This window comes from Elephas maximus, chromosome 1 (genome assembly GCF_024166365.1).
Source record: "Elephas maximus indicus isolate mEleMax1 chromosome 1, mEleMax1 primary haplotype, whole genome shotgun sequence".
Lineage (NCBI taxonomy): Eukaryota > Metazoa > Chordata > Mammalia > Proboscidea > Elephantidae > Elephas > Elephas maximus.
Window position 1 is genome coordinate 212,679,170 of NC_064819.1, and position 16,189 is coordinate 212,695,358.

At 36.4% G+C, this 16,189-nt stretch overlaps 1 protein-coding gene across 10 annotated transcripts in view; it reads left to right on the forward strand.

Annotated features, from left to right (window-relative positions):
* Positions 1 to 16,189, forward strand: part of ADGRG6 (adhesion G protein-coupled receptor G6) — a 160,325-nt gene that overhangs the window by 78,596 nt on the left and 65,540 nt on the right. For 4 of the 10 annotated variants that reach the window (XM_049902398.1, XM_049902389.1, XM_049902369.1 and 1 more), the window contains exons 3-6: positions 3,180 to 3,524; positions 5,246 to 5,869; positions 12,350 to 12,418; positions 15,132 to 15,215. In XM_049902398.1, the coding sequence (XP_049758355.1) occupies positions 3,180 to 3,524; positions 5,246 to 5,869; positions 12,350 to 12,418; positions 15,132 to 15,215 (1,122 nt within the window). The remainder of the gene's footprint in view (positions 1 to 3,179; positions 3,525 to 5,245; positions 5,870 to 12,349; positions 12,419 to 15,131; positions 15,216 to 16,189) is intronic. The other 6 variants (XM_049902374.1, XM_049902406.1, XM_049902394.1 and 3 more) reach the window with 3 other exon arrangements.

Genomic DNA, 16,189 nt, shown 5'->3' on the forward strand with positions numbered 1-16,189 from the left:
TGCTGTTTTATCCAAGTCAGCTAATAATTACTATTTAATAGCTCTATTACTAAATGCTATGAGGATCTTTCTGGCTACTATAGATGAGAGCCAATTAGAAAAATGCTTTCAATTTTTTTTGTGTGTGCATGTTATGGTTGTGTTCCCTTTCCCCTTTTCCATCCTAATGAGTGTCTGGGGGAAAGATACTCTACTGATGTGCGGTGCTGTTTTCCTCTATTAAATTGTTGATACAGAGATTTTGTGTCATAATAATAATTAGTGATAACAAACAAGTCTTGTTGTTAGGTGCTGTTGAGTCAGTTCTGGCTCGTAGTGACCCTGTGTATAACAGAATGAAATGTTGCCTGGTCCTGTGCTATCCTCACAATCGTTGCTGTGTTTGAGCCCATTGTTCCAACTACTGTGTCAATCCATCTTGTTGCGGACCTTCCTCTTTTTCACTGACCCTCTAGTTTACCAAGCAAGTGAACAGTTAAATAATGATAATTGTGTGCCAGACACTGCTCCCAGGTTTTTCCAGTATTAACCTATTCTGTCCTCCCAACAACCTGGGCAGGTGGGTGCTGCTATCACCAGGGTAAGGGTGGTGAAACCAATGCACAGAGAGATTAACTTGCCTAAGATTACATAGTGTTATCAGTCCAATTGATTTTCCCCTTTTTATTTATCCCTTTACTTATATATTCCATTTGTTTATCCCTTTCATTCAGCTCATAGGGAGGGATTTGGCAAAAATATCAGGTAAAGGGGGTTACGAACACTACTTGGGTCTTGGATCTAGGGAATGACATCTCATTTTGGAAGAAACGCCTCTGCCTGCCTACATGTTAGGATAAGGCACGTTGTTGTGTCTTGTTTTCCTTTTTTAAGTGCCTATTACTAGATACATTATTGTTATGTGGGTAGAATTAGTTCTCTCTTCTGAGCCCAGATTCAGTAACAAGAAACTAAACTGGTCAGAGAGGCTCTCAGTCCTGTTCTATGAGTGAAATAATTGGAAGAAAGAGCCCCGATTCCAGTCCAAACAGATGTTCTAGTGCTCACACACTCTTTACCTTTTTTCTCAATCTTAGAATTTACTGGAATATGTCATACACTGTGCTTATTCAGTCTTTAACTTAGGTATGTGTCCATTCATTTAAACTACTCATTTAATCATTTGTTTTATAAATCTTCACTGAAGACCTCTTATTTGCCAGACGTGCTGTGGGGTGCTGGGGAGTAGGATGGTGAATATCTCCTGTGTGAGTGGAGCTTATGCACTAATGGTAGAAGAGAGTCAATAATCAAATAGCCTCACAAAGGGAAGTAACACATCTGCTGCAAAGGAGAAGAACATGGTGCTCTCTGAAAGGATAAGAGAAGACATATGGCAACTGATTCTGATCCTAATTTGTTTCCTTTGTCCACCTTTGCCCTGTATGAGATGTCAGAGACCTAGGGAGGAAGAGCAGAGGAAGAGAATTGGAAAGAAGGGATGGGGAGCAGAGTTGGGCAAGACAAACAGTGTATAACACAAGGCAGCCACAAGAGAAGAAAAACCTAACTTGAGCAGCCTAACCCATCCAGTGAGTCCTTAAATACATCACTCTATCATAGAATAATAATATTTGTAATAACTACCATTTTTTCAGGAAAAGTAATTGCATTTTCATTCTACTCAACTCCATAGGAGAGGGAGGCACACAACAAATTTAGGATGATTTCGGTTAACATGGTTTGACAATATTTTATTAAGCATCACCATTGGGGCAGCTTATTTATCCAGAATGTTGGGTAAATGAGATTAGTGCCTTCATTTTACAAAGATTTAAAAGCAAGGTGAATATTAATTGCAAAAACACGACTAGACCGGAAGACAGACCTTGGTTTCCGGTTCCAGCTGGTAGCTAGGCCTTAGATAAACAATAAGGGAGAAGGTCCCTATTGCTCTCATCAGTGAAAATGGGATAAAAACATGTTCCTCTGTGAGAAGGTTCTTTCATACATGTATTCAATTAATACTTATTGCAAATGTACCTTATGCACTAGGAATATAGAGGTGAGCAAAGGAGACATTACCCTTGCCCTCATGGAAGTTATAGTTCAATGAGAGAAACCAACATTAATTTACAAATGGGTTTTTATTTCTGCAGTTCTCTTGGCGTGCAATGCTGTTCCCCTAGATGTGCTCATAGCCCACACCTCACTTCAGTTGCATCTCTACTTAAATGGCACTTCTTCAGAGAAGCCTTCCCTAAGGACCCCAGTGTTCCACCCATCTCATAACACACTCTGTGCCTTGCTTTACTTTCCTTCATACTTCTTATCCCTGTCTGTCATTCTCTTGTATTTTTATTTGTTTGTCTTCAGATCCAAGACTGAAGTGTAAGCATCATTGAGATAGACTTTGTCTTTTGTGCTCATTGGTATATACTGTTTAGAATAGTGCCTGGCACTTGGCAGGCATGCAATAAATATTTATTACACAAATGAGTAAATGAGATAATCACACCAGTACATAATTATCAGCGATGAGAAACAAATGAGATAAGTGGAAGTACTTTCAAAACTATAAATATTCCACACATACAAGGTGATGCTATTGATTTGAATTTTAGAAAATTAGAATCTGCCAGAAGATAACCTGCGTATTGCTTTGAGTGGTAGCATTGTGTTTAAACATTTATATCCCAAGAGTTTCTCTTCCTTTATGCCTGTGATTTTGAAATATTGAACTGAGCTTTACCTTTATGGTTCTGTACCCCTCTCCTCTGCTCCAGTTCAGTTGTTCTCTAGAGTAGGTGGGGATTCTTAGCCCAGATCTATGGATCTATGTGTAATCCATTGTTGGCTCCTGAGGTCTTCTCTATTCCCCGAAATTGTATGCAGAGTGTGGTGATTCATCTGTATTTTACGGGATAGATTTCTCATAGCTTTCATCAGATTCTCACAGTATGTAACTTCCCACCCACCCCCAAGTTTAAGAATCATTGTTCTAAAAAAATTTTTTTTTTTTTTTTTACTTTTTTGTTGCTCTATTGGTGTATCTCTTTCTCCTTGAGATGGTTTCGTTTTCCTTATTGTATTTTGGTATTTTTAAATGTTTACCATTTGATGACAGTCCCCAATGTGTGGTATGGTTGGTTTATTGTACGCATCTGATCCCAGCCTTTGTCTCTCTTTTGTCTGGCCAGCAGCGTGGGGATGTGCCAACTGCAGGGTCGACCTGTCCAACCCTTCTGGGACCTTTACTTCTCCATGCTATCCTAACGACTACCCTAACAGCCAGGCTTGTATGTGGACCCTCCGGGCCCCCACCGGCTACATCATTCAGATAACGTTTAATGACTTCGACATTGAAGAAGCTCCCAATTGCATTTATGACTCATTATCCCTTGATAATGGAGAGAGCCAGACTAAATTTTGTGGAGCAACTGCCAAAGGCCTGTCATTTAACTCAAGTGCAAATGAGATGCATGTGTCCTTTTCAAGTGACTTTAGCATCCAGAAGAAGGGTTTCAATGCCAGCTACACCAGAGGTATGTAAACCAAAGGCGGCGCCAACCTTCTGCTTTCATTTAACATGTTCTACAGTAAACACAAGAACCAGAAGACAGGGTTATGCTCTTTTATGTGAGTGTGAATGATTATGATTAGGATTTGAGGGCAAGAATCTGTTAATATTTTTGGAGCATTCTCATTAGCAGTATACAGTTACCAGATGCAAAACCTGGTTACAGTAGAGCTGAATTCTTTTATATTGTTTATATGCAGAATATTTAAAGGCTGTTTGGGATACACAATAGATATTCCACTGATAATAATTAAAATCTGTACTTCTAACATGTCTCCACTGATAATTTAAAACATCCGTATTTAGAAATCCATTTATTTTGGGCTTTTAAGATGTTGCCCTTTTAAAGCACTCTGCGAAGGGACAAAGATAGAAAATTAGTCTGTAAATTAAAATAAAAAGACCTATTAATAACCAGCTAATAATGTAACTCAAGGAAAATCCCCTGAAAATGATTAATTAAAGGAAATAAAGCATATTTTTATTAAAATGTGATTTCCAGATTCTGCACATAATAACATTTAAACGATCTTATTATTTCCAAAACCTGTCTTTGGTTAAGGAAAACTTTTTCAAGATTCAAGGCTATGAGGTTTAGTTATACTTTTTTTTTTTTTTAACTCATGAGCTTCTTAAATAGATGCCATGTACAAAAAGAGAAAACTGAAATGAGAGACACAACTATGACAGTGGCTAGTCGTTAATAGTGTCAATTGTGTGTTTTGCTTATGGAGTTATTTACTGTGTGATGGACTACAGGTATATGTGTGGTTAATTAAAACATACATGCTTTAATTTTTTAAGTAATATTTTAAGAATTAGAAAATATAGAAAATTTGGAAACAAAAAATAGAAGCAAGCTGATGGTGCAGTGGTTAAGAGCTCAGCTGCTAACCAGGAAGTTGGCAGTTCGACTCCATCAGCTGCTCTTTGGAAATCCTGTGGGGCAGTTCTGCTCTGTCCTATAGAATCACTAGGAGTAGGAATCGACTTGACGGCGATAGGTTTATACATCCACCACCCAGCCATTACCACTAATAAAATGTTGATGGATATAATTCCTTCTGCACTTTTTGATTTTTAATGCATGTAGAATACTGGATTCATATTGCTAAATATCCTTTTGGATACAATTTAATAAAATTTTTTTTTAATTTTTGATTTTTTAAAACTGTGTTTTTATCATAGAGTTACTAGTGTATGTAGAGAGTAGAAAAATTTAAAATTAAGTAAGAGGTCGGTGTGTTATAAGGGAATGTCCATGGCCTTTGGAGTCAGGCAAAATAACTTGGAATCCTAGGTTTTTTGCTTAATACCTAACGACATTAAACTTCCCTGAATCACAGTTCCCTCATTTATTAAATGGAGACAGCGATAACTTAATATGCAGAGTTATTGTGTGAGGGACTGTATGTGATAATGCTTATAGAAGCATTCAACAATGCCTGACACATACAGTAGCAATAAATGTATCTTTTATTCTTCCTTCTATTGGTATAATACTATTGGTAGTGGGTTGATGATAGAGAGGGTAGACACAGAAATAAAGGAGAATGATGGCAAAGGATGAGTAAAACATTAATTAGTAGAGAGTGATGGAGTGGTCTGGTATATTAGACTTTTTGCATCTCATTAGGCAATGTTCTGGAATTAACATTCTCTCTCTGCTGTTATGTTTTCTTATAGTTGCCGTGTCCTTAAGGAATCAAAAGGTCGTTTTGCCCCAGACACTAGATGCTTACCAGGTATCTGTTGCAAAAAGTGTCTCCATTCCAGAGCTCAGTGCTTTCTCACTCTGCTTTGAAGCAACCAAAATTGGCAATGAAGACAATGACTGGACAGCTTTCTCCTACTCAGATGCATCCTTCACACAATTGCTCAGTTTTGGAAAGGACCAGCGTGACTACTTTCTAACTATTTCTGGCTTGAAATGTTCCCTTAATAGTGTATTACCTGTCAAGGAAAATGAAGACATTTTCACAGAAAGTTTTGAGCAGCTCTGCATTGTTTGGAATAATTCCTTGGGCTCTGTTGGTGTCAGTTTCAAGAGAAACTATGAAATAGTTCCATGTGATTCTACCATTAGCAAAGTTATTCCTGGGAATGGGAAATTATTGTTGGGCTCCAATCAAAATGAAATTGCCTCTCTAAAAGGGGACATTTATAACTTTCGACTTTGGAATTTTACTATGAATTCCAAAACCCTCTCCAACCTCAGTTGTAATGTGAAAGGGAACGTGGTTGACTGGCAGAATGATTTCTGGAATATCCCAACCCTAGCTCTGAAGGCTGAAAACAACCTGAGCTGCGGTAAGTCTGTGGCATATTCACCCATTTCTTTCAGGATTGTTTTATGAATGTATTTGCCAACAAGAAATTTTATCTGCACACACACACAATTGTTACTAATGAGCTACTGTAATTTTTAAAATGTGATTTGCTCAGACCTTCATAGCATACTTTGGTTACAAGCCTTGGTTAATAAAAGCTTTTCAACCTTTCATACCATTCTTAAGTTTTCCCTATTTCACAAATTTTCACACAGTTTATCACTAACATAGCAGTTATGTATAAATTATCATTTCTGAAATAGAAATGTTAGCAGTGGGATAGGAACCATTAGAAGAAATTAATATATAAAGAAGTTACTGTTTTTAATCACAAAAGCAACATAGTAATAAGCTAATTTTTATCATTCTGGAATGAAATTGCAATTCATTATTTAAATAAACAACCACCACCTAAAAGAATGATATTTATCCAGCCAGTGTTAAATATTAAAACTGTTGATTTTATGGAAAAATCATGATAATCCATCATCAATTTTGTCTTTGCAGTTTTTCCTCCATTGGTTTGAAAATGAGCTTTTGTCATTTGTTTCAAATCCTCTTTTTGGTTGATCTTTGAGAAACTTTATATGTGATATTATTGGAAATGGGTGAATGCAAAATATTTAGAGAAATAATTCTATGCAACAGAAATTAAATTAAAAATAGACCTCCATGAGATTTTCTCTATGTGTGTAGTTAATTCTGGAAGTTCTTATTATAGGACTGATTAAAAAGTAGCATCTCCATTATTGATTTTGAAGATCATGTAACTAGATATAAGCTGTTGATAATATATATTCTTTAGGCACAGAAATAACTTTCAATAAAAGAGGGAAGAAGAGGCCTTGTATTCAACAGTAATTTGTCTTTGACTTTGGAGGAAATTTTATCAGAAATTCGTTTACAACACTTTGAACAAATTGGGAAAACCTGAGACCATCTCCCCAGCTTCTTGAGCCTGTGCCCATCCTTCCAGCCTGGGGAGCTCCTGTTACCTACCTACCTGTCCATGTGGGTCGCCCATCTCTCTGTGTGGCCTGCAGCACTGCGCACATGTTGAGCAACCTACTAGTGACATCATTTGAGAGATATTTCCTTGTCGGTTGTTGGAGAGAGGGTAGACCATGACCCTATTCCAGAGGGAGACTAAAGAGTTTTATAAGCACTATGAATGTTCCCCAATATTCTCTCTCAATCTAAGATTTGATAGCAAGGTAGAGACTGCTGCTTTTGAAGGGGCTTTCTAGTTTACCATAGCCTTTACCACTCCCCTATTCTTCACATGTCAGCCCCATTTCTGGCTTTAGACTGCCTCTGGCCCCTCCGAGCATTTATGTTTGGGAGTCCCAATCTAGGGCACACCCTTCTCTTCATATAGACAGAAAACCGAAGCATCGACAAAAATAAAAGTCTTGTCCGGACCCGAGGCAATAGGTGGGCTAAAACACACGTCTGCTGTCTCCTTGTCCAGTGTCTTTATCTGGAAGTCCTCCCATTTTCTTTAACATTGTCCTTAAGAGTCCTTTCCCAAACCCAGGATGCATCAAATACATGCTCACTCACGTAGCTTAATCATCCATTGGTTCCAAAGAGATTTCAATCAATGGAGAAGCACAACCTTAACAGAGTCAATATAAAAGCAAAACAAAAAACCATTGCCATTGAGTCGCTTCTGATGCATAGCAACCCTATAGGACAGAGTAGAACTGCCCCATAGAGTTTCCAAGGAGCGCCTGGTGGATTTGAACTGCTCACATTTTGGTTAGCAGCAGTAGCATTTAACTACTACGCCACCAGAGTTCCCAGAGTCCATATATTTGAGTCCATTTGTTTATTTATTTATTTTTATTGTGGTAAAATACTCCCTTTAATTTTAATTGTGGCCTTCTAGACATTCCAAGATGACACTGAACACCCACCCCCATTCTGTACATTCAGATATCCTGGAATGTGTTGCAGGAGTAATAATGGGGGAATTTCCTGTTGCTTAATCATCAGCTTTGGGAGTTGAAGAACCCAAGTCACTTATTAACTGACAGGAAATACCTGTAACAGAGATCATATCTAGGCCTGTTAGCTAAGCAGAACTTCAATTAAAAAAAGAAGAAAAGTGTGCTCTATTAACTTTTTAACCTTTCTTTTTTCCAAAACATTGTAGCTTGCCGTTTGGTGTAACAGTAATTTCCAACAAACTAATGGTCAGTACAGTAACCAATGGGAAAATAGAATTTCATTCCTAATATTCTTTTGGGCTGACAGTGATGGTTAAATGTAAACATTTATTTCAGGGTCAACTTGTGATAGAAAATTAATAGCTTTGCCAAGGACTAATTGCCAAATAAGACAGTGGACAGAACTGACTGCATTTAATATTAAAATGCCCTGTCATTTATGTCAAATATTAACTATCCTAGCCTTAATAATAAGTTATATTTATTATTAATAAGTGTTTCAGCATTTTCAAAGTTGGGTTTTTTTCCCTATACTTTTCTAATCATATTTGGGGAATATACCTTAATTAAGGAAGTTTCAACAGGCTTGTTTTTTTTTTACATGGTTAATCTTTTCTTGCCAGTTCTTTTTTTCAAAAGGAAATGTTTTATTTAGCAGTTTTTAAAAATTTTATAGCAACATTATTTTTCTTAGAACAGTTTTATTAAACATTTAGTTTTAAGACCCCTTTGGATAGACTGTTGCCTTAGTGGACCCTTTAATTATAGGTACAAGTATTTGCGTGTGTTATGATTCAAGTTTATTTAGATACTGGCTAATGTCCATCAATTTTCACAAAGAACAGACAGTACCTTCTGTACCATTTTTATTTATTTTACTGATGATTGCTCTTTCCTGAGGAGTGGTACAGTATAACCCAGTGAGTAGTCCAAGTTCAAACAAGTCACATTTATTTAACAAGCATTTATTAAGCACTTCTGTTTATTAGCCACTGTGGTGTAGAGATAAGGCTTGGTTCGTACGTACCCAACTTTGTTATTCTGTACTAAAAATTTTTGGATTTGTTCTTTTATTTTTACTTCCAGAATTTTACACCTAGTTCCTAAGGCTTTATCAGCTTTTGGATTCCTACCCTTTCATTCATTTTCTGTTATTGCAGTTTTGTCCTTCCCTGCTGTAAAATTTGGATTATTATTGGCCCCCAAATCATTGGGTATATGGTTTTTAGATTCCTAAATCATTTTTTAAATAATAAAAAGATAAACCCTTTATAATGTATTTTCTTCTTTGAAGATGCCCTAACTCCTTATGAGCATAAATCACTTCCAGAAATAATTTTACTTATAATAATTGTAAAATATAAAAGATACTTGTAAAATGTCTCCAAATAATAGTTGTTCTGATTTCATTCCTTATTTCCACCTCTAAGGTCTTTAATATACTATAGTAGAAATCTCATTAGCCTAAAAACTTTCTCACACCTTGGTCCCCTTATCTCCCTTTGTCTTCCAGAGATACTGTATCAGTGCCAGACATGGCCTAGGGAGCCTCTGACTGCCAACACTGTGTGTAATTTGAGAAGTACAGAAACACCATCCTAGGGTCTCCTCTGCTGCATGTCACAGTGGCTGAGATTTCATTGGTCCTTTTGAGTTCTAAAGGCTCTTTAGTTTTCAGTAGTCCCTTACTAAAATATAAGTATCTTTTGAAGAAATGAGATTCTGCAAGAAAAGGGTTTACGTTAAGTACGATGGGGACAAAATAATGGGCAGAAGACATTCAGGATAAAATTATACCACAGTTTTGTCTGAGGCTGGTTCTGTAGCTTCAATTTCTGCTTCCTCAAGGGCTCTTTTCCCATAGTGTACTTGGTTAAGACATCAATCTTTAAAAAATCCCCTTCTAGGTACCTCCCTATCTCTCGGCTTCCTTTCATAGCCATGCTGTCTCTTCTTCCTTAAACCTTGGCAGTCTACATTTCATCACTCCCACACTACTTAAACTAATCTCTCTAGAGCTACTACCAGAATTCCAACTGCAAAACTAAAGGTCTTCTCAGTCCTTAGCATTTTTGACCTTTCTACTTGATGTCACCACGCCCTTCATGAAACATCCTTCACTGGAATTCTGCAATATCACCTTCTACAATTCCACCTTTACCTTCTCAAGTCCTTAGCTTGTTTAAGTATATCTGATACTTAAATATAGGAGTCTCCGTGGTTCCATCTGTTCTCTTTTTAATCTGCCCTCTAGCCCTGGAGATCCCAGACACATCTATAGCTTTTGTTGAGTATTTCCTGGCTAGACTTTTTTCAAAAACATGTACAACAATCCATATATCTAAATGTCACACAGATACCAATTTCCACGTCTGAACTTACTGTTTACCGTACCACATCTGAGTCTGCTCTTCCTCCAGTATTTTCTATCTTTAATGATACCATAATGTGCCCGTTTCTTAAGTTAGAAACCATGAAGATATCTTCTGGTGTTCATTTTCTTTTCCTGTTCTCCAGTTAGTCACTAAATCTTACAATTCTATCTTCAGATTTCTTGTATCTGTCTCTTTCTTTCCATCCTCATTGTACTCGTGATATCAAACCTGAAATATTAGTGTCATTCCTGCTTCCTATATCTCTTCATTTTAGTTGGTTGTGGTACATGAAAAATGACTAAAATATGAATCCAACTTTCTCACCTAACTTCCCTTCGTTTTTTTCCCACTGACGTTAAGACAGAGTTCTAAATTTGAGGAGTCATTCATAATGTACTCAATAATTTTTTCAGTAAAGATTGAGCACCCACCTACTATGTGTGGGCCATACACCAGTGACAAAAGACACAGGGTCCTTGAACTGCTGGTGCTTACGTTCTAATCAGGCCCTTTACAAGCTACCCATTACCAATATCTCCATACCTCCTACCAATTTTCTGCAATTACGATATGCCAGCAATGCCAAGTTACTTGGGTTCCCAGAACTTTGCAGTGCTTCCTTGGCACAGGTTGCAGGTATTCTGTCTGCTAGTATTACTTCTACCTAACCCCTATTCAGTATAGTGACTGCTCATATGCCTCACAGGTCTCCTTCTTTTTGATTGTTTTCCTGTTTACCCTTCTCTGATCACTTCCTTCCTTAGGTCACTATCACCCACTGAGCACTTCATTTACAGTACTCAGAGAAGTGTGAAATCATCTCCTATTACCTCCCACTCATACCTCTCTGACTTACCAGACAAGAGCTCCCTGAGACGAGCAATACTGTCTTCTAGCCCCTGTGCCTTACACAATGTAGGCAGCGAGTCAATGTTTATAGAATGAACAGGCAAAGCTTGGTTGGTTGGACAGTTAACATCATAGACCTGCCCGTAGGATTGGACCTGTCTTACACAATATGATTCCTTCTATGGGCCAGGTACCTAAGGCTATCAAGAATGACAAAACTATGCCTGCTGATAATGCCGTTAAACCATTGGATTGCTTTCTGCCTTTATACATTCATTTACCTAATTAGACATCGTTTGTTAGCTCATGAACTTGCTCTTTCTTCATGTGCTGTTCTCACAGGAAAGTTTGAGGAAATGTTTAAACATTAGGATAAAATCACTATTATAGAAACCAAACCAAAGCCAGTGCCGTCGAGTCGATTACGACTCATAGCGACCCTATAGGACAGAGTAGAGCTGCCCCACAGAGTTTCCAAGGAGCACCTGGTGGATTCGAACTGCCGACTCTTTGGTTAGCAGCTGTAGCACTTAACCACTACGCCACCAGGGTTTCCATTATAGAAATGTCCTTTAAAATTTAAAAACAAAATAAATTATTTATTTGTATTCACTCCCATGTCTTTATTAATGGTGAAGGATGCTTTGTGATAAGCTGAGCCCATCTTCTCCAAGCCTCAGTCTGTGAAAGTTTGTTAATTGTCAGAGGGAGATGTAGTACAACAGAGAACACCCACCTTATAGAAAATTCCTAGTAGAAAATCAGGCCAAAACTGGTTTCCCGCTGAGGGTGTCAATAAAAGCTTGAGATAAAAAGAGACACTGAATTGAAGTCACAAAAACACTCTTGGAATTGCAAATAGCATATGCTAGCACTAATGAACCAAAAATATGCCTTCGATGAGTAATTAATAATATCCAAGTTCACTTTTCAAATGGATCCTTGATTACTTCATTTGTATGATTTTCTACCAGAACCATATAAATTATTATGGAAAAAGGCGCCATGGTTTTTACACAAACTTTAAGAGGCAATACTACTTCTTATCCTTTCATGTGTGCATGCCCCATAAAATTGAAGACTTTGAGGGCAATTTCAACACTTTTATTTTGCATTTAAGGAAACTTAAGGCACAGAGAACTTAAGCAACGTTCACGTTGTTGGAGCAGTACTGGTTGACTTTCCCCTAGCTCCTGGTACACCAACCATATGACTCAGGATTTTGTTTGGATAATGTTGCCAGATCATAAGTCAAACTTGTTTAACCCCTTTCTGTTGATTAAGGTTCCTACCTGATCCCACTCCCAGCAGCAGAGCTAGCCAGCTGTGTGGACCTGGGGACCCTCTGCCAAGGTAGGGAACCGTCGTTGCCCTCGGGAGCCTGTTTTCTGTTTTGTATGATGTAGTTGTCATTGTTTTGATTTTGATCTTAACTTTCACTGGGAAAGCCAGAAACCAGTAAAACAGAAGAATTTCTGGATGTGTTTTAGTTGTGTGGGTGCATGGTACATACAGTGTGGAGAAAGAAGGCATTCACACACTGGATGACCACATTTCCATAAAGCACTGAATTTTTTAAACATAATGATTATATGCTATTGAATAGGGGTTTATTTTATTTTTTCCCTCTATTTCTTACCAAGAATATTTTACCAGTCCAGTATAAATACTGACATATGGTATTCCAAAGAAATATTCATGTCCCTAAAACAAGTGGAAAATGGTATAATTAAGTTGAATACTCAATTAAGTGTAAGAAAAGGGTATGAGAATTTATAATGCAAAATTTAACTTAAATACTAAGATAGAAATATATCTGTTAAGCTAATATTGATATAATTACATTAAATATAAAACATAATGATTATATTATTATCACTGTTCTAATTATATATTATGTACTAAATCATTATATGCTAAATAGTATGTAATTAAAGTCATGTAACCTTGGAAACTCTACAGAGCAGTTCTATTCTGTCCTATAGGGTCGCTATGAGTCGGAATCGACTCAACGGCAGTGGGTTGTTTTTAGTAATTGTTAAATAATATAAATATTAGACTTTAGTTTTATCATTGTTCCTTCTAATTACCTGTGACCCTTTTTCATCTATTTATTCTACTGAATGCTTCTTTATGAAGTGGCATGTTCTATGTACCACATTAAGAATCATGACCGTGCCTTTGTAAAAGCTGGATCTTTTATTAAGAGGATCACAGCATGAAGGTGACAGATTAGAAGTGGGACTAAGTGTAGAAACCTAAGCTCTCATTTATGGTTCAAGATGGTGAGTAGGGCAAGTGAGGAAGGGGATGTAACAGAGCTTGATCTTTGTTGCCCTTTATTGAGACACTTTCTCTAATATATTGATAAATACCCTATGAAGATGTCATCATATCATATATTCTGTGGTTTTAAAATAGTTATAGGAAAAAAAAAACTTATTTTTATTGAGTTCAAGATCTGAAGTGATTTTTTTTCTTTTAACCTGAGATACCTGTTATACTGATTCATATGTAAAAGGATCAGGTATCAAGACTTCTTATTTCTTTTGTCTTAAAAAAAAAGAGCCCTGGTTGCACAGTGGTTAAGCGCTTGGGTGCTAACTTAAGGGTCAGCGGTTCGAAACCACCAGCCACCCTGCGAGAGAAAGATGTGGCAGTCAGCTTCCATAAAGATTACAGTCTTGGAAACTCTATGGGGCAGTTCTACTCTGTCCTATAGGGTCACTATGAATCAGAATCAACTTGAGAGCAGTGGGTTTTTTTTTTTTTGGTTTGTGTTTTAAATGTCTAAAAGGAATTTTCATGTTCATTGATGTATTTTACATTAATGTAAACACAATCAATTGTTCATAATAAAAGAAAAATAAAGATTTTTAAAAAGATCTCCCATTCTTATATTTCTTGGGAGTGGAAAATGATCTTAGTTAAGGATACATGTTTTGAATAAAAAAATTCAGTATTTTATAGAGAGTCTTTTAGAAGGTAATTTTCTACATAATCATTTAAATGTTCTAAAACCCACTGCCCAAACCATTGCTGTCCAGTTGATCCTGACTCATAGCGACCCTATTGGACAGAGTAGAACTGCCCCATAAAGTTTCCAGGGAGCACCTGGCGAATTTGAGCTGCATACCTCTTGGTTAGCAGCCATAGCACTTAACCACTATGCCACCAGGGTTTAAGGTGGGTAATTTTTTAAAAATTAAGAGTGATACAAAAATAAATGATCCTTGTACATACAAATGTATGTCTAATGCAAATGTTATCCTAAAATAATCTAAGTTTAAATTATGTGTGTCATTTATTTTACGACTTACATGGCTGCTCCAGTATCCCTTAGAAAGATATTATTAAAGCATTATGTGAAGTTTTCAGAGTTTTAATAATGTGAAAACCCATTTTTTTTTTTTTTTTTTTTCTATGACATAATGCTTTGAAAATGTCTCCCCCTGTAAGGCTTGCTCTTGTGAAACCCTTTTTAATCCATCAAGTTTAATAAACTTATTTGTATCTTTAAATGATTGATTTAGGTTATGTGTTTTATTCCCGCCCCCCCTTTTTTTTTAACATTTATCTTCTCAAGAAGAAATAACATTTCTTTTAAAATTTTATTTCTGTCATCGCAGTGTCAGGCAGACCTAACATAGTTTAAATACCTTCAAGCTGATAGGTTCTCTAAACTGCCTTCTGTAACTGTTTCATTTTGCAAACTCAGAAAACTAAGTCTGAGAAAAGTTTAGTAATTTATTGTGTGGTCATTGGGTGGTCATTGGCCTGACAATGACAGGCCTGCATTTAGAATCTAAATGTCCTTTCTCCAGTCTCTCTGTGGTAGAGCCAGACATTTTGTACAATATGACACCAAAGGCCATGTGAACTGATTCTTAATGTGCTGTAAGAAAGCATTGCTACATTTTATGCATTATAACCTGGGAGGCTGTTGTGTTCAGTGCCAAGTAATGGTTCCCATTCCTCCTCTATAAATATTAATTGTAGATTGCTCATCCATATTAACTGTCATGTGCTCCTTGCAAAATTACATCTTTCTCGTCTTTATTACCAGCTACTGTAAACTCTCCTAGTCCTACACCACCCACTGTCTCCACTAACATGCCTGTTACTAACAGAGTCGATAAACAAAAGAATGGTAAGATATCATCATCACCTTTTATATTTGTAATATGTCTAATGTGATAAAAAATTGTATTCAAAGGATGAGAGTATCTACTATTCCAACCAAGTTTGTTGTCCAAGATGTTGGGATTCATTAAGTGTATTTGTACATTTGCAAGACTAGTAAAATAAATATATAAATATTACTTGACTCTTTGAGTTCCCTGTTCTTATGAGCAGTGGAATGAATATACCTTCAGTTCTACTCTCCTTCCTACCCTTGTAACAAAAATCTCTTTCAAAAGACATTTTAAGAGAAAGATATTTAATTAAAAGGAATTAGTTTGCATTGTAATAGAGATCTGTGAATACAACTGTTCTTTTAGAGATTTCATAGTTTTGTGAGATTATTCTGTTCAGGAAGCTAGTTTTTTTTTTTTCTTTAAAGAATTTTATAATTTCAAAACACTGAATAATCTTCAGTCATTTAATATCTCAATGAAGTCACTATTTATACTCAGGCATTTCGGACATTTTAACCAATTTCCATGGTAGTGCCCTTGGTTTTTTATTTGTTGAGGAATAATGGTGAGAATGTGATTATGTATCAACTAAATCATAAATCAATTTTTGAATGACTAAAATTCAAGTAACTGCCAGTACGTTATGTCTTTTTTCTTATGTACTTTTCTATTTATATTATTTGTAATTTGAAACTATATCAGTTGTATAATGTAAGAAATGAGCAGGGGGGAAATCACGTGATTTATTATTTGATTCTCTACCTATATGTACCACATATGTAGCCTTTTGGTAATTCAGAGTTTGTGATTTTGGTTTTTTCTAATAAAGGGACATTCCAATCAGGTGACCACACCATTGTCTTGAATACAGTATTATTCTCAAATACGAGATATTAGAGGAATTTTCTTAATCCCTGTCACTTAGCTTGTGAGGCAAAGAGATCTGTAATGTGTCACGAGGGGCCCTAAACCCAGCATAAAGAAA